At 38.3% G+C, this 19,867-nt stretch overlaps 1 protein-coding gene across 1 annotated transcript in view; it reads left to right on the forward strand.

Annotated features, from left to right (window-relative positions):
* Nucleotides 1-15,096, forward strand: part of LOC128638204 (serine-aspartate repeat-containing protein I-like) — a 50,352-nt gene extending 35,256 nt beyond the window's left edge. Inside the window, exons 2-3 of the mRNA XM_053690062.1 lie at nt 11,035-11,870; nt 11,917-15,096. Coding sequence (XP_053546037.1) covers nt 11,035-11,870; nt 11,917-15,096 — 4,016 coding nt within the window. The remainder of the gene's footprint in view (nt 1-11,034; nt 11,871-11,916) is intronic.
* Nucleotides 15,097-19,867: the final 4,771 nt, after the last annotated feature.

Consider the following 19,867-nt stretch of genomic DNA (forward strand, 5'->3'; position numbering starts at 1 on the left):
AGCCCCCCAAAATAAAAAAATGCCCTACCCTATTCTAAATTACTAAAGTTCAAAGCTCTTTTACCTTACCAGCCCTGAACAGGGCCCTTTGCGGGGCATGCCCCAAGAAGTTCAGCTCTTTTGCCTGTAAAAAAAAAATACAATACCCCCCCCAACATTACAACCCACCATCCACATACCCCTAATCTAACCCAAACCCCCCTTAAATAAACCTAACACTAAGCCCCTGAAGATCATCCTATCTTGTCTTCACCATACCAGGTTCACCGATCGGTCCTGGCTCCAAAATCTTCATCCAACCCAAGCGGGGGGCTGGCGATCCATCATCCGGTGGCTGAAGAGGTCCAGAAGAGGCTCCAAAGTCTTCATCCTATCCGGGAAGAAGAGTAGATCCAGACCGGCAACCATCATCTTCCAAGCAGCATCTTCTATCTTCATCCAATGAGGACCGGCTCCATCCTGAAGACCTCCACCGCGGACCCATCTTCATCCAGCGACGTCCAACTGAAGAATGACGGTTCCTTTAAGGGACGTCATCCAAGATGGCGTCCCTCGAATTCCGATTGGCTGATAGGATTCTATCAGCCAATCGGAATTAAGGTAGGAATATTCTGATTGGCTGATGGAATCAGCCAATCAGAATCAAGATCAATCTTAGCTTTAGGGGTTAATACATTTATTAGAATAGCGGTGAGCTCCAGTCGGCAGATTAGGGGTTAATAATTGAAGTTAGGTGTCGGCGATGTTAGGGAGGGCAGATTAGGGGTTAATACTATTTATTATAGGGTTAGTGAGGCGGATTAGGGGTTAATAACTTTATTATAGTAGCGCTCAGGTCCGCTCGGCAGATTAGGGGTTAATAAGTGTAGGCAGGTGGAGGCGACATTGAGGGGGGCAGATTAGGGGTTAATAAATATAATATAGGGGTCGGCGGTGTTAGGGCAGCAGATTAGGGGTACATAAGGATAACGTAGGTGGCGTTCGGCAGATTAGGGGTTAAAAAAATTAAATCGAGTGGCAGCGATGTGGGGGGGCCTCGGTTTAGGGGTACATAGGTAGTTTATGGGTGTTAGTGTACTTTAGAGTACAGTAGTTAAGAGCTTTATGAACCGGCGTTAGCCCAGAAAGCTCTTAACTACTGACTTTTTTCTGCGGCTGGAGTTTTGTCGTTAGATTTCTATCGATCACTTCAGACACGACTCTAAATACCGGAGTTAGAAAGATCCCATTGAAAAGATTGGATACGCAAATGACGTAAGGGGATCTGCGGTATGGAAAAGTCGCGGCTGAAAAGTGAACGTTAGACCCTTTTTTGAGTGACTCCAAATACCGGAGGTAGCCTAAAACCAGCGTTAGGAGCCTCTAACGCTGGTTTTCACGGCTACCGCCAAACTCCAAATCTAGGCCTATGAGTGCAAAATAAATTAAGAAAAGCAAGTGTCTCTATTGCGCTAGCTAACTGATTACACAATGCTCCATCCGGCTGATATACAACCAGCCAAAAAAATCAGAGGTGAAAAAGATTACTTTGAAACGCGTTGCTCGCTTATGTGGTCTCCTTACACGGAGCATACTTGTTTTAAGCATAGCATTCTCTAGGTTTGGCTGCTACTGGTTTTAGCTACGGCACCTCTGATTTTTTTGGCTGGTTGTATATCAGCCGGATTGAGCATTGTGTAATCAGTTAGCTAGCGCAATAGAGATACTTGCTTTTCTTAATTTATTTTGCACTCTTAGAGACTTATCTACAAGGTGTTTCTTGCTCCTTGTTTATTTGGACATTCAGCCTAAGTCTTGTATTAACGGACGAACATATATGGAACATCAACTGTTTTCTTATGTGCTGAACCGCTATGCAGACTGAAGCAGTCTAACACTGTGAGTACAGATTGTTCGTTATTTTATACGGCTTGTATATTGCACTAAGAGGACTCTCTCTTCTGCTAGGAGGAACATTTCAACGAATACTACTATTTAAACACCGTGCTGAGGATTACGCTTTTGTTTACAGACACTGGACTCATACTGATTTTGAAACGCTTGTCCCTGCGGATCAGTTATCAGCAATATATCAAAAGTCTGTTTGATTGTGTTTTTCTATTAATTTGCTTGTCATTAATTTATTAATTTGCCTGCTATTAATTTGTCAACCTTTTTTCAGTTTGTTTGCACCGCTAAGCTTATGAAGCGGTGTCTTCTATGAAATTGTTTTTATTGAATTATATTGTATGAATTGATTTTTATGAATGGTCTTTAATTGTGTTTCCTTTTTTTGTGTGATTTTACATTTATTTTAATAGTTTGATAGTTTTTAATGTTGAGGTTATTGATTAAATTTGTACTGTATTAATAGACATCTGTGGTTAATTTTCTGCGTTTGTCCGCAGTTACATTTTTACTAATCTTCACTATCTGATACCAATAAATTACAATTTATTCATACTTATCAAATTTTATTGCTGTACGTTAGTTGTCAGCTTCCATTCTCTTTGTAATATATTTGTTACAACTTAGGGTCTTATACTATCCAATACAGTTACACTTTAGCTTTGTGTTAGCGCTCCTGGGTATTTTCTTCTTTTTTCTATGGTATTTATTTGTCTCTATCTGGAAGTGCTTAAAGACGTTGGGGCATATTTATCAATGTGCGAGCGGACATGATACAAAGTGGTGTATCATGTCCGCTGGACCGCTGCACATCGATAAATGCTGATAGCATACTCTGTCAGCATTTATCATTGCACCAGCAGTTTTTGTGAACTGCTGGTGCAATGCCGCCCCCTGCAGATTTGCGACCAATCGGCCGCTAGCAGGGGATGTCAATCAACCCAATCGTATTCAACCAGGTTGATTTCTGTCCGCGGCCTCAGAGCAGGCAGACAAGTTATCGAGCAGCCGTCTTTAGATAAATATGCTACTTTCTCTTCTGATAAGAGTTTTAAATGTTCCAGTTAAAGGGCAGTAGAAGAAAAATGAATCTACAACATCTATCTCATCACAGAATGACTTCACCTAAACAGATGTGTGAATATTCCTACAAACATTTACAGAACCGTTTCCTAATTGTTATAATAAATAATTATTGTTGTTTCGTGTTAATAGCGGTTTGCATTTGATTTGTGTGATATAATGTATTACACTCTTTGCGCTATAGATGAAACACTGGAATAAATAGAGACAGGATTCAGACAGAGATTATATACTTTTAAATAACTTTCCAATATATTTCTAATATCAAATTTGCTTATTTATCTTATTATCCTTTGTTGAAAGAGCAGCAATGTGCAACTGGAAGCTAGCTGAGCCCATCAGGTGAGCCAATGACAAGAGGCATATATCTACATCCACTAATCAACAGATAGCTCCTAATATTGCACTGCTGCTTCTAAGCCTACCTATATATGCTTTTCAACAAAGGATACCAAGAGAATGGAGCAAATTAGATAATAGGTGTAAATTGGAGCATTCTTTAGAAATCTATGCTCTGTCTGTATCATGAAAGAAAAACTATGGGTAAGCAATTCTAAATTAATTCTTCTAAGCTGAGGATCCTTGTTAACCTCACTAGAGTTTATGTTTCTAGGCCATCGTTTACCTCTCGCTGGCTCGCTGGAAACAGAAGTCATGAGCAGCGGTCTAAAGAACTGCTTGTGTGTATGCTGTCGGAATTTATCGATGTGCAGCGGACATGATACGTTACATCGTATCATGTCCACTCGCACCATGATAAATATGCCCCCAAGTGTCTATTAAACAATAGGAGCTGCCATGTTGTAACTTAGGTTACCTTCTCTGCTGTGGCCAATTAGTGACAGTTATAAATAGGTCACTAGAGTATGCAGCTGTGTGGAATATAACAGTTTCTGAACTTCTATTTTTAACAGGAACTGAAAAGCTCACAATTTCAGAGAGGAATTACAGGAGAAGGAGACAAAATAAATAATGAAAGTGTATTACATACAATTTATCATTTTATATTACCATCTACATGCTGTATAAATAAAATCTGTAACACTTTGGCCTAGATTTAGAGTTGGGCGGTAGCCGTCAAAACCAGCGTTAGAGGGTCCTAACGCTGGTTTTTACCGCCCGCTGGTATTTGGAGTCAGTCAGGAAAGGGTCTAACGCTCACTTTGCAGCCGCAAATTTTCCATACCGCAGATCCCCCTACGCCATTTGTGTATCCTATCGAGTATAGAGTCGTGGCTGAAGTGAGCGTTAGAAATCTAACGACAAAACTCCAGCCGCAGAAAAAACCCAGGAGTTAAGAGCTTTCTGGGCTAACGCTGGTTTATAAAGCTCTTAACTACTGTGCTCTAAAGTACACTAACACCCATAAACTACCTATGTACCCCTAAACCGAGGTCCCCCCACATCGCCGCCACTCTATTAAAATTTTTTAACACCTAAACTGCCGCTCCGTACACTGCCGCCAGCTACGTTATCCCTATGTACCCCTAAACTGCTGCCCCTAACATCGCCGACCCCTATATTATATTTATTAACCCCTAATCTACCGCCCCCGCTATCGCTGACACCTGCATATTTTTTTTAACCCCTAATCTGCCGCTCCGTACACCGCCGCCAGCTACATTATCCCTATGTGCCCCTAATCTGCTGCCCCTAACACCGCCGACCCCTATATTATATTTATTAACCCCTAATCTGCCGCCCCCAACATCGCCTCCACCTACCTACAATTATTAACCCCTAATCTGCCGACCGGATCTCACTGCTACTATAATAAATGTATTAACCCCTAAAGCTAAGTCTAACCCTAACCCTAACACCCCCCTAAGTTAAATATAATTTAAATCTAACGAAATAAATTAACTCTTATTAAATAAATTATTCCTATTTAAAGCTAAATACTTACCTGTAAAATAAACCCTAATATAGCTACAATATAAATAATAATTATATTGTAGCTATTTTAGGATTAATATTTATTTTACAGGCAACTTTGTAATTATTTTAACCAGGTACAATAGCTATTAAATAGTTAATAACTATTTAATAGTTACCTAGTTAAAATAATTACAAAATTACCTGTAAAATAAATCCTAACCTATGTTACAATTAAACCTAACACTACACTATCAATAAATTAATTAAATACAATATCTACAAATAAATTCAATGAAATAAACTAACTAAAGTACAAAAAATAAAAAAGAACTAAGTTACAAAAAATAAAAAAATATTTACAAACATTAGAAAAATATTACAACAATTTTAAACTAATTACACCTACTCTAAGCCCCCTAATAAAATAACAAAGACCCCCAAAATAAAAAAATGCCCTACCCTATTCTAAATTAAAAAAGTTCAAAGCTCTTTTACCTTACCAGCCCTGAAAAGGGCCCTTTGCGGGGCATGCCCCAAAGAATTCAGCTCTTTTGCCTGTAAAAAAAACACATACAATACCCCCCCAACATTACAACTCACCACCCACATACCCCTAATCTAACCCAAACCCCCCTTAAATAAACCTAACACTAAGCCCCTGAAGATCTTCCTACCTTATCTTCACATTGCCGGGTATCACACCGATCCGTCCTGGCTCCGATGTCTTGATCCAAGCGGGGGGCTGAAGATGTCCATGATCCGGCTGAAGTCTTCATCCAAGCGGGAGCTGAAGAGGTCCATGATCCGGCTGAATTCTTCTATCAACGGCATCTTCAATCTTCTTTCTTCCGGAGCCATCATCTTCCAGCTGACGCGGATCCAACCTCTTCTACCAACGCCTACTCGCCGAATGACGGTTCCTTTAAATGACGTCATCCAAGATGGCGTCTGTCGAATTCCGATTGGAAAATTCTGATTGATCGGACAGCCAATAGAATGCAAGCTCAATCTTATTGGCTGATTGGATCAGCCAATCGGATTGAATTTGATTCTGATTGGCTGATTCCATCAGCCAATCAGAATTTTCCTACCTTAATTCCGATTGGCAAATAGAATCCTATCAGCCAATGGGAATTCGACGGACGCCATCTTGGATGACGTCCCTTAAAGGAACCTTCATTCTTCAGTTGGACGTCGGAAGAAGAAGATGGATCCGCGCTGGAGGTCTTTAAGATGGAGCCGTTCGTCATTGGATGAAGATAGAAGATGCCGCTTGGATCAAGATGGTTGCCGGTCCGGATCTCCTCTTCTTCCCGGATAGGAAGAAGACTTTGGACCTCCTCAGCCGCTGCTTGATAGAAGCCAGATTATGGATCGCCAGCCCCCGCTTGGGCTTGGATGAAGAATTCGGAGGCTTGGATCAAGACTTCGGAGGACGGATCGGTGAACCTGGCATGGTGAAGATAAGGTAGGAAGATCTTCAGGGGCCTAGTGTTAGGTTTATTTAAGGGGGGTTTGGGTTAGATTAGGGGTATGTGGGTGGTGGGTTGCAATGTTGGGGGGGTATTGTATGTTTTTTTTACAGGCAAAAGAGCTGAATTATTTGGGGCATGCCCCGCAAATGGCCCTTTTCAGGGCTGGTAAGGTAAAAGAGCTTTGAACTTTTTTCATTTAGAATAGGGTAGGGCATTTTTTTTATTTTGGGGGTCTTTGTTATTTTATTAGGGGGCTTAGAGTAGGTGTAATTAGTTTAAAATTGTTGTAATATTTTTCTAATGTTTGTAAATATTTTTTTATTTTTTGTAACTTAGTTCTTTTTTATTTTTTGTACTTTAGTTTATTTCATTGTATTTATTTGTAGATATTGTATGTAATTAATTTATTGATAGTGTAGTGTTATGTTTAATTGTAGATAATTGTAGGTATTTTATTTAATTAATTTATTGATAGTGTAGTGTTAGGTTTAATTGTAGATAATTGTAGGTATTTTATTTAATTAATTTATTGATAGTGTAGTGTTATGTTTAATTGTAGGTAATTGTAGGTATTTTATTTAATTAATTTATTGATAGTGTAGTGTTATGTTTAATTGTAGGTAATTGTAGGTATTTTATTTAATTAATTTATTGATAGTGTAGTGTTAGGTTTAATTGTAGGTAATTGTAGGTATTGTATTTAATTAATTTATTGATAGTGTAGTGTTAGGTTTAATTGTAACTTAGGTTAGGATTTATTTTACAGGTAATTTTGTAATTTTAACTAGGTAACTATTTAATAGCTATTGTACCTGGTTAAAATAAATACAAAGTTGCCTGTAAAATAAATATTAATCCTAAAATAGCTACAATATAATTATAATTTATATTGTAGCTATATTAGGGTTTATTTTACAGGTAAGTATTTAGCTTTAAATAGGAATAATTTATTTAATAAGAGTTAATTTATTTAGTTAGATTTAAATTATATTTAATTTAGGGGGGTGTTAGTGTTAGGGTTAGACTTAGCTTTAGGGGTTAATACATTTATTATAGTAGCGGTGAGCTCCGGTCGGCAGATTAGGGGTTAATTATTGTAGGTAGCTGGCGGCGACGTTGTGGGGGGCAGATTAGGGGTTAATAAATATAATATAGGGGTCGGCGGTGTTAGGGGCAGCAGATTAGGGGTACATAACTATAATGTATGTTGCGGCGGTGTACGGAGCGGCAGATTAGGGGTTAATAATAATATGCAGGGGTCAGCGATAGCGGGGGCGGCAGATTAGGGGTTAATAAGTGTAAGGTTAGGGGTGTTTAGACTCGGGGTACATGTTAGGGTGTTAGGTGTAGACGTAGGAAGTGTTTCCCCATAGGAAACAATGTAGCTGCGTTAGGAGCTGAACGCTGCTTTTTTGCAGGTGTTAGGTTTTTTTTCAGCTCAAACAGCCCCATTGTTTCCTATGGGGGAATCGTGCACGAGCACGTTTTTGAAGCTGACCGTGTCCGTAAGCACCGCTGGTATCGAGAGTTGCAGTGGCGGTAAATATGCTCTACGCTCCCTTTTTGGAGCCTAACGCAGCCCTTCTGTGAACTCTAAATACCAGCGGTATTTAAAAGGTGCGGGAGAAAAAAAGCCAGCGTAGCTAACGCACCCCTTTGGCCGCAGAACTCTAAATCTAGCCGTTTGTGTTTTCATGGGCGCTGTCAATAGTAGAACCAGCAGATACTCCACATCACTCAAACTGAAATCTAATTAACCTTTCTGCTTACGTAGCACTTATAGTACCGTAATAGCACAGAGTTTTCATTTGCTGAAAAAAAACAACTCATTAAAGTCTAACCCCATTAAATCCTATCCTTCAATTTCCTTTTTCTTGTCGGCTTTGCTACAACGTGGATATTTATTCTCTTTCACACTGTTCGTTCCCTTTGAAAATTCATTATTAATGTTCTCTGGACGCTTTGTTTGACTAAAGATTAAAGGAAATAGATTCTATCAATTAATATAGGAGCATTTATAAAAATGAAAACATAAAATACTTTTTTGGATACCATAATGGCTACGAGTTGTTCAAATTAAATAGACCTAAAATTTACATTTTTTATTAAATATTTTTTTTTAAATAATCTAGTGTTATTTAGTGTAATCCCCCTGCCTGGACCAGAATAAATATATTTCAATTTTTTTACCCCTGAGTTGCCGCTTTTTACCTTAAGGTTACGCAACCCCTTTGTATCTAAGATGATTTTGTGTTAGTTCTTATACAGGGACTTACAAGCCTTACTGACCCTGCGACTGCTATATATTGGAATATGCTCGTTCACAGAGTGATGGAATTAAAAGTCATGCGCTATACTGCACTGGGTGTGCTGCGTCAATGTGCGCTACACTATGAGTAAGGGCTGGTGCACTGAGTATGTAAGTGGCAAAGAAGAGTTACAAAACATGTAAATATGAAAATCCAGGCCCCAGATTGGGGCAGAAATTTAATTTTGCTTAGTTAAAGTGACATTAAAGAGAAACTCTAGGGTAATAATACAATGCACTATTTTGTTCAAATTCCTTCTTTTTACTATGTGTTTAGCCCTTGCAATACCATTAAACACATAGGGGCCGAATGGAGCTTGATGCCCCTGTTTCCAAGCAAGCCTTTAGGCTCGTCGTAAACAGTAGTTATGAAGCAGCGGTCGAAAGACCGCTGCTCCATAACTTGTCCGCTGCCTCTGAGGCTGTGGTCTTCAATCCACCCAATCCTATACGGTCGGGCTGATTGACACCCCCTGCTAGCGGCCGATTGGCTGTGAATCTGCAGGGAGCGGCATTGCACAAGCAGTACATAAGAAATGCTTGTGCAATGATAAATGCTGACAGCGTATGCTGTCTGCATTTATCGATGTGCAGCGGACATGATATGTTTGTGCTCCTGCACAGGATAAAGCTGGTGAGCCTATTAGAAGCAGATGTAAGCTCCAATCGTTGGCCATATACTCATCTGGAGAATAATGAGGGAGTGCCTGGAGTGCCGCTGCCTACGCATTTCACAGTTTTAAAACACAGCAAAACAAGAAAGTTTGTGTAACAATAAACAGCTGCAACTAAGCACAGCAATTTATTTCTAATGGCAAATATTTAGTTTGTGACAGAATCTCACACTGGTAACAGAACTGCTGCAAATTTCCTGGGTCACAGAGTCATCAGTGACATTAATCTATCTATCTATCTATTGGGTCCTTGTAAAGCACGGCTATTCAACCGTAAGGGTCTCTAGGCGCTGAGGGTTGCAGTTCAGTCGAAGAGCCAGGTCTTGAGGTCCTTTCTGAATTTTTTTAGGGCGGTAGCTTGTCTGAGGTGCAGCGGGAGGGTGTTCCAAGTCTTGGCTGCCAAGTGAGAGAAGGATCTGCCTCCCGCTGTGGTTTTCCTGGTCGGCTGATCGAAGTTGTGTGGCAGGGGTGTAGAAGATAATGAGGTGGTTCAATATTCAGGACCGATGTTGTGGAGGGCCTTGAATGCATGGGTGAGAAGCTTGAAGGTTATTCTTTTGTTGATGGGGAGCCAGTGCAGGTCCCGCCGGTGTTTGGTGATGTAGCATTGGTGAGGGATGTCGAGGATTAGTGTGGCCGAGGCGTTCTGGATGTGCTGTAGTCTCTTTTGGAGCTTGATGGTGGAGTCGGCGTAGAGTGCATTGCCGTAGTCCAGTCGGCTGCTGACGAGGGCGTGGGTGACAGTCTTCCTGGTCTCAGTTGGGATCCATTTGAAGATCTTTCACAGGAGGTGAAGTGTGTGGAAGCATGCAGAGGAGAGGGCATTTATTTGTCGGTCCATGGAGAGCGATGAGTTCAGGATGACGCCTAGATTTTGTGCATGGTCGGTGGGGGTTCATTTATCATGTGACAGCTGGAATGTCACTGGAGTGCAAGTTGCTAGTGACTGATGCAAAAACAACATTTGTACAAAAACTGCCTTTAGTGACCAGTGGCTCTTGTGCTCAGTAATATCATAGCAGAACCAACATTGTGACAGCACTATAGTCAGAGCCAATATTCTAACCAAAACACAAGCCCTGGATAAACTTTTACTGTTGCAGCTAAATAAAGTGTATTTTAAAATGTTTTTTATACTGATACTCCTGTTCTGATTAAAACTCTTCTGCTGATGGAAGCAAATGGCTGTCTAATAATATAGGTGTGGACGTTATCTCAGCCAATCAGCAGCTAATATCTCAGAATGTGTTGCTCACCAACATACTTCCCTTTAGCTTCAATATTAATTGAAACAGCTTTTAATTTACATTTGCTATTTCCCTAATGCAAAATAAACATTTTGAATTTAGTATTTCTGTAAAAAAATGTATTTTAAAGCTTTTGTTCCAGCAAATAGATGTCACTATGTTAAATTTCCATTTTGTTCAGGTGTAATTTTTGCATAAAAAACCTAAACTATTCCACTATGCAGATAAAGAAGCTCATCTGACTCCAGCTCAGTACAGAACATCAGGCACCATATACCACCTATTCCAGCACTATAGAAAACATGATTCTATGGTATCACATTTCCACACGTAGATACTGAATTGCTTCTGCTGGTGAACAGAGAGCTCAGTGCTCTCACCTACAAGATATTGCGCAATGCAGAGATATGGATGGTTAATTGTACAGAAGTTTAGAATTTTTACACACTAAGCGTGAACTGAAAACATTATTTTTATTCCAGATACAGATGCTAAACTTGCAAATACAGATACTAAACTTGCAGATACAGATGCTAAACTTGCAGATACAGATGCTAAACTTGCAGATACAGATACGAAACTTCCATATACAGGTGCTAAACTTGCAGATTCAGATGCTAAACTTGCAGATACAGATACTAAACATGCAGATACAGATGCTAAACATGCAGATACAGATGCTAAACTTGCAGATACAGATACTAAACATGCCGATACAGATGCTAAAAATGCAGATACAGATGCTAAACTTGCAGATACAGATACTAAACATGCAGATACAGATGCTAAACATGCATATACAGATGCTAAACATGCATATACAGGTGCTAAACTTTCATATGCATATGCTAAACTTGCAGATACAGATACTAAGCTTGCAGTTACAGATGCTAAACTTGCAGATACAGATACTAAACTTGCAGCTACAGATGCTAAACTTGCAGATACATATAATACACTTGCAGCTACAGATACTAAACTTGCAGATACAGATACTAAACATGCATATACAGATGCTAAACATGCATATACAGGTGGTAAACTTGCAGATACAGATACTAAGCTTGCAGTTACAGATGCTAAACTTGCAGATACAGATGCTAAACTTGCAGATACAGATACTAAACTTGCAGCTACAGATGCTAAACTTGCAGATACATATAATACACTTGCAGCTACAGATACTAAACTTGCAGATACAGATACTAAACATGCATATACAGATGCTAAACATGCATATACAGGTGGTAAACTTGCAGATACAGATACTAAGCTTGCAGTTACAGATGCTAAACTTGCAGATACAGATACTAAACTTGCAGCTACAGATGCTAAACTTGCACATACATATAATAAACTTGCAGCTACAGATACTAAACTTGCAGATACAGATGCTAAACTTGCAGATAGAGATGCTAAACTTGCAGATAGATACTAAACATGCAGATACAGATGCTAAACTTGCAGATACATATAATAAACTTGCAGCTACAGATACTAAACTTGCAGATAGAGATGCTAAACTTGCAGATAGAGATGCTAAACTTGCAGCTACAGATACTAAACTTGCAGATACAGATACTAAACTTGCAAATACAGATGCTAAACTTGCAGATACATATAATAAACTTGCAGCTACAGATACTAAACTTGCAGATAGAGATACTAAACTTGCAGATAGAGATGCTAAACTTGCAGCTACAGATACTAAACTTGCAGCTACAGATACTAAACTTGCAGATACATATAATAAACTTGCAGCTACAGATACTAAACTTGCAGATAGAGATGCTAAACTTGCAGATAGAGATGCTAAACTTGCAGCTACAGATACTAAACTTGCAGCTACAGATACTAAACTTGCAGATAGAGATGCTAAACTTGCAGATACAGATGCTAAACCTGCAGCTACAGATACTAAACTTGCAGATACAGATACTAAGCTTGCAGATACAGATGCTAAACTTGCAAATACAGATGCTAAACTTGCAGATACAGATGCTAAACTTGCAAATACAGATGCTAAACTTGCAAATACAGATGCTAAACTTGTAGATACAGATGATAAAAATGTAGATACAGATGCTAAACTTGCAGATACAGATACTAAACATGCAGATACAGATGCTAAACATGCAAATACAGATGCTAAACATGCAGATACAGATACTAAACTTGCAGATACAGATACTAAACTTGCAGATACAGATGCTAAACATGCAGACACAGATGCTAAACTTGCAGATACAGATACTAAACTTGCAGATACAGATGCTAAACATGCAGATACAGATGCTAAACATGCAGATACAGATGCTAAACATGCAGATACAGATGCTAAACTTGCAAATACAGATGCTAAACTTGCAGATACAGATACTAAACTTGCAGATACAGATGCTAAACTTGCAAATACAGATGCTAAACTTGCAGATACAGATACTAAACATGCAAATACAGATGCTAAACTTGCAGATACAGATGCTAAACATGCAAATACAGATGCTAAAAATGCAGATGCAGATACTAAACATGCCGATACAGATGCTAAAAATGCAGATACAGATGGTAAACTTGCATATACAGATGCTAAACCTGCAGATACAGATGCTAAACCTGCAGATACAGATGCTAAACTTGCAGATACAGATGCTAAACTTGCAAATACAGATACTAAACTTGCAGATACAGATGCTAAACATGCAAATACAGATACTAAACTTGCAGATACAGATGCTAAACATGCAGATTCAGATGCTAAACATGCAGATACAAATGCTAAACTTGCAGACACAGATGCTAAACTTGCAGATACAGATGCTAAACATGCAGATACAAATGCTAAACTTGGAGATACAGATGCTAAACTTGCAGATACAGATGCTAAACATGCAGATACAAATGCTAAACTTGGAGATACAAATGCTAAACTTGCAGATACAGATACTAAACATGCAGATACATATGCTAAACTTGCAGATACAGATGCTAAACATGCAAATAGAGATGCTAAACTTGCAGATACAAATGCTAAACATGCAAATACAGATGCTAAACATGCATATACAGATGCTAAACTTGCAGATACAGATACTAAACTTGCAGCTACAGATGCTAAACTTGCAGATACATATAATACACTTGCAGCTACAGATACTAAACTTGCAGATACAGATACTAAACATGCATATACAGATGCTAAACATGCATATACAGGTGGTAAACTTGTAGATACAGATGCTAAACTTGCAGATACAGATGCTAAACTTGCAGATACAGATACTAAACATGCAGATACAGATGCTAAACATGCAGATACAGATGCTAAACATGCAGATACAGATGCCAAACTTGCAGATACAGATTCTAAACTTGCATATACAGATGCTAAACTTGCAGATACAGATGCTAAACTTGCAGACACAGATGCTAAACTTGCATATACAGATGCTAAACATGCAGATACAGATGCTAAACTTGCAGATACAAATGCTAAACTTGCAGATACAAATGCTAAACTTGCAGATACAGATGCTAAATTTTCAGATACAAATGCTAAACTTGCAGATACAGATGCTAAACTTGTAGATACAGGTGCTAAACTTGCAGATACAGATGCTAAACTTGCAGATACAAATGCTAAACTTGCAGATACAGATGCTAAACTTGCATATACAAATGCTAAACTTGCAGATAGAGATGCTAAACTTGCAGATACAGATGCTAAACTTGCAGATACAGATGCTAAACTTGCAGATACAGATGCTAAACTTGCATATACAAATGCTAAACTTGCAGATAGAGATGCTAAACTTGCAGATACAGATGCTAAACTTGCAGATACAGATGCTAAACTTGCAGATACAGATGCTAAACTTGCAGATACAGATGCTAAACATGCAGATACAGATGCTAAACTTGCAGATACAGATACTAAACTTGCAAATACAGATGCTAAACTTGCAGATACAAATGCTAAACTTGCAGATACAGATGCTAAACTTGCAGATACAGATGCTAAACTTGCAGATACAGATGCTAAACTTGCAGATACAGATACTAAACTTGCAAATACAGATGCTAAACTTGCAGATACAAATGCTAAACTTGCAGATACAGATGCTAAACTTGCAGATACAGATGCTGAACTTGCAGATACAGATGCTAAACTTGCAGATACAGATGCTAAACTTGCAGATACAGATGCTAAACCTGCAGATACAAATTCTAAACTTGTAGATACAGATGCTAAACTTGCAGATACAAATGCTAAACTTGCAGATACAGATGCTAAACTTGCAGATACTAATACAGATGCTAAACTTGCAGATACAGATGCTGAACTTGCAGATACAGATGCTAAACTTGCAGATACAGATGCTAAACTTGCAGATACAGATGCTAAACCTGCAGATACAGATTCTAAACTTGCAGATACAGATGCTAAAATTGCAAATACAGATGCTAAATATGTTTTAATGCTTAAACTTGTCCTTAGTATTTTTAAAGCTATATTAAAGTCATTGGGCCAGATTACGAGTTGAGCTCAATATATCACTTACGCTAAAGAGATATTTGCACTCAACTGAGTAATACCAGCGCAGACTAATGTGAGCTGGTATTAGGAGTTAGGGGCAAGAGCGTGCTTCCATAGGCTCAAATGGAAGCCTCATTCTGATGCTGTCATACATGGCACAGAACATAAGCTCAGTGAAGGGGGTAAGTAGCTCAGTGATGGGCAGCAATTTCATATATGTATGTATATGAATATATACAAATATATTTATGTGTTAATATGTGTATGTACACATATTAACCCTTTGAGTGCTAATGACGGCTCTGAGCCGTCACAGAGTTTCCCACTCTGGTGCTAATGACGGCTCAGAGCCGTCACTAGTACTCTGCCACCTTGAGGGAGATCTGGGGGCTCCCACCCACTCCTACCCCAGTGATCGTGCCTGCAGAGTGACAGGCATCACCGTGGCTTCCGGTTTTGTGTGGTGATGTCACGCAATGACGTAATGACGTCACTGCGCAACTTTATTTATACTTAACAATGTTAAGTATAGTTGCAGGGGGCATGCTGCTTAGAAGCCTGTATCTCAGGCATCTAAGCAGCTACAGACCCCCAATACCCACGATTGGAAAGGTAATTGCCTAAGCTTCCCAACTGTGTAAGTCTTGGGGGTCTGAAAAAAATAAAAAAGGCTAATACTAGGTAGCATTAATTGCCTAAAATGGAAGTCTGTCAAAAGATCTGAAATAAGGAGGTAGTCTGCAGACGCTTATATACAAGGTAATTACACGTAAAAAGTATATTTTTATTCTATAACAGTGTTGGTTATGAGAAACTGGAGAATGGTAAATAAAGGGATTATCTATCTTTTTAAACAACAACATTTTTGGTGTATTCTATCCCTTTAAAATTGTGTGTGTTCCAGTTTGTTTTATTGGCTTTATACTTAGCTTAACGTGCTCTAGAGAGCGTGCTAACAGATCCTCTTCTTGCCAGTTCCCAGCCGAGCTAACAGGACGTTTAGCGCGCTCAACACCCAGGACGTGCACTAAGTTTAGTGCAGGTCCTGGGAGCCGAATGCGCTATGCCTTTTTGTTAGCTCGCCCAAAGCTTTGGCAAGAAGGGGATCGGGTTAGCGTGCTCTCCAGAGCGATGGCAGCAAATATATATGTATATGCTGATATACATATATATTTATGTGTTAATATGTGTATATACAGATAGTAACAGATAAATATATATATATATATACACATAGTAACACATAAATATATATATATATACACATAGTAACACATAAATATATATATATATACACATAGTAACACATAAATATATATATATACACATAGTAACACATAAATATATATATATATACACATAGTAACACATAAATATATATATATATACACATAGTAACACATAAATATATATATATATACACATAGTAACACATAAATATATATGTATATACACATAGTAACACATAAATATATATGTATATACACATAGTAACACATAAATATATATATATATATAAAAAAAAAAAAAATATATATATATAAGCATATACATATTTATTTACTGGGAACACACAGTTCCCATAGGCTCCAATGTAAAGGCACTTTTCAGTGCCGCTTTTTTTCTAACACCCCACTCCCGTCAACTTTAAAGCCCCAAAAGTGCCTAGTGCAGTTATTTTTATGAGGCCATTTGGGGCACTTTTAGAAAATAACATGAGATCTGATCTCTGATTAATTTTCTTAGCGCTAATTGCAATAACCAGCCACTTGTAATGGTAATTTAGTGCTCCACTTGTAATCTAGCCCTATGTATGTAACCTAAATATGTTTATCTTAAAAAAATATTAAAGAAATTCAAAATGCTTTCTTCTGGTTGCAAAATATTAAATAGGTATAAATAAATATTCTCTTGAGGAATAATTTCATACTAATGCCCCAGAAAAAAAAAAATAACAAACAAACAAACCAAAAAAACTGTTTTTGTTGCAAGTTTAAATATTTAAACATATTTTGATTTAACAATATCCATGTAGAAGATGATAAGCAGCAGTCTGGTATAAAGGTTAAGGATGTGTTGTTGGACCCCATTAAAAAGCACATTTTTATTTCTGCTTTTATTGCTTTTAACAAAGGGTGAGGAAGCCAAACTATTTGGTGAGATGGATTATCTCAGCCACATAAATAGTTTTTTTGTTTACATTTTATGTTCTCCACAAATGCATACAAGTTCTACCTGTAGTAACGGGACAGACAACTAGAAATGCCTATCATGTATATGAAGGAACTAGTTAAGCTCTATATTTTAGTTTTGTAGCTAACAGGAATGCAACTGGGCCTTAATAAATTACTATTTATTTCAGTGGTTTTTTTACATGGATTACACCCAGTAAAGTGTTTGTGATCTCGCCGCTGATCAGGTTGCAGCTGGATATTATAGAGGTTTCCCATGATATTGAACAGAAGTTAGTGAAATGAGATCATAGAATCAAGCTTCATTGTACTGTAGTATTTAAGTATACGACCAAACAGAAGAGCATATCAGTCCAGCCCGTGTTCCAGTCACCCAGCCCATATGCTTCATATTAATAGTGTGCCAGCTCATTTCACCAAAACAGGAACTGGCATGACACTAGTTTACTTTAGGTTCCTACCAGTTTCAAAAGGGTCCCTGGTCACTACAAGATTATCTTTGATCTTGATTGTAGTTTTGCCATGTTCAGCACTATGTGTTGTTAAAGATCCATGATGCTAAGGGAGAAACATAAAATAAGCGTTATTATTTGTCACGTCTTGGAAATTCTTTATGATGATTTTTCAGGAAATATCATTAAAGCTTCATATGCTTACACTTATTAATCTTTTACATATCGTTTGCATTTCTAAATGATACAAAATTCTATACCAGTGATTGCCAATTGGTAGCCCAAGGGATATAGGACATCACTGTTCTGTACTATCGTCAAACATCTTAATATGATGTAAGGATATTAACATAACACAATTCCATACATAAATAAAGCTAATGAAGGATGCTACTTCAGGGTTTTCTCCAACACCCCCCCAAAAAAAACCTTGAGAAATAAAACTGCATTCTTAGCACAACCTAATAATTCATTAGAGATAGATCAGTGTTTTAGAACAGAAAGCCCCTATTTTAACAAGCCTCCAAGCACAGATGTGAAGACATAGGGGGATATTTATCAAAGGGATGTCGGACTTGATCTGACAGTGCGGATCAGGTCTGCCAGACCTCGCTGAATGCGGAGAGCAATACGCTCTCCGTATTCAGCATTGCAACAGCAGCTCTTGTGAGCTGCTGGTGTGACGCCTCCCCCTGCAGACTCGCGGCCAATCGGCTATCAGCAGGGGGTATCAATCAACCCGATCGCACGCGATTGGGTTGAATTCCGGCGATCTGTGTCCGCTTGCTCAGAGCAGGCGGACAGCGTTATGGAGGTTAGACCACTGCTTCATAACTGCTGTTTCTGGCGAGTCTGAAGACTTGCCACAAACACGGGCCCTCACGCTCGCTACAGATCTTGATAAATGAGCCTCATAATATTTGTCTTTCCCTGGCTAGATCCCTCTCCCTATGGGCAGATTTGCCAATTGTATCAGCTATACGAGAGAATCCTTTCTCACCCCAAGCTGCACAGTGCTAGGAACGTTTCCCACACTGTTAAGGTAAAGTAGTCTAACTATATAACAAAATGTTTCCCCAGGAGCTGGCCACGGGCGTATCCAGGTGTTCTAAAGGCGTGGTCAGGTTTTGTCGTCTCTACTTCAGCTCAGCATATGAAATTCAAAAAGGCTCGATAGCGTTTGTGAAGTATCTTGTGTCGCGGTTGTGTCTTGTTATTTCAAAGCTGATGTGGTTTTTATTTTATTTCTCTTTAACTGTTTTTTTGTGCATATATTAGAGTGGAATGTTCTATAGAAGGATTTAAAAAAAAAAAAGAAGTTATTCTAGAGCATTCTGATTTTTATTTTTTTGTTATAATGAAACTTGTTCTATGCGGTAATAGGTTATTGCTCACAAGGGGCGGGTACAAATCCTTATAAATTCCTCAATTATTGACTTGCAATGTTGCACAAAGTTTTTCCATAAGTTATAAGTTTCACAAGCTGGTTTAACTGAAGTTTAGAGTATTGTCTAGAGGTGGCCATGGGTATAACTGCGTCTGGCGCATTCTACAGCCCAAAAATAAAACATGTTCCTTGAATTACAGCCATATAAGCTCTGGATTGACAAGAAGTTAGTCTACCCCAGCAGCTTTATTTGTAGAACGTTTTAGCTTCACAGAACACAGACAGACTGTTTACAAACGTCTCTAGCGGCTTTGTTGTAGCATAGACCTAAGCAGGATGGTGCTTAATCAGAAGGAATAATAGAACATATTGTGATCTCCCTGTTGCTCTATAACCTTATAAAATATTCAGCAAATTGTGCTGTATTTCTACAGTTCAGCATTTGGGTATTGGCATAATTTATATAATGTTTGCTTTTCTGAAAAAGGACCAGATTACAAGTGGAGCGCTCTTTAACGCTCCGGTCTGAGCATTAACTGAACTAGAAGCAAGCTATGTGCAGAACATTGAAATGTGAAATATTTACAGTAAATACATAGTTAAACACTTTATTAAATATAAATATAAACATTGCATACATATGATTTTACATGTTTTTATATACTTAGCTGCAAAGGGCTCTAATGCACATATATATATATATATAAAAGCCATTGGTGGTACAGCACTCACGGTAACATTTAGAAG

This window comes from Bombina bombina, chromosome 8 (genome assembly GCF_027579735.1).
Source record: "Bombina bombina isolate aBomBom1 chromosome 8, aBomBom1.pri, whole genome shotgun sequence".
Classification (NCBI taxonomy): domain Eukaryota; kingdom Metazoa; phylum Chordata; class Amphibia; order Anura; family Bombinatoridae; genus Bombina; species Bombina bombina.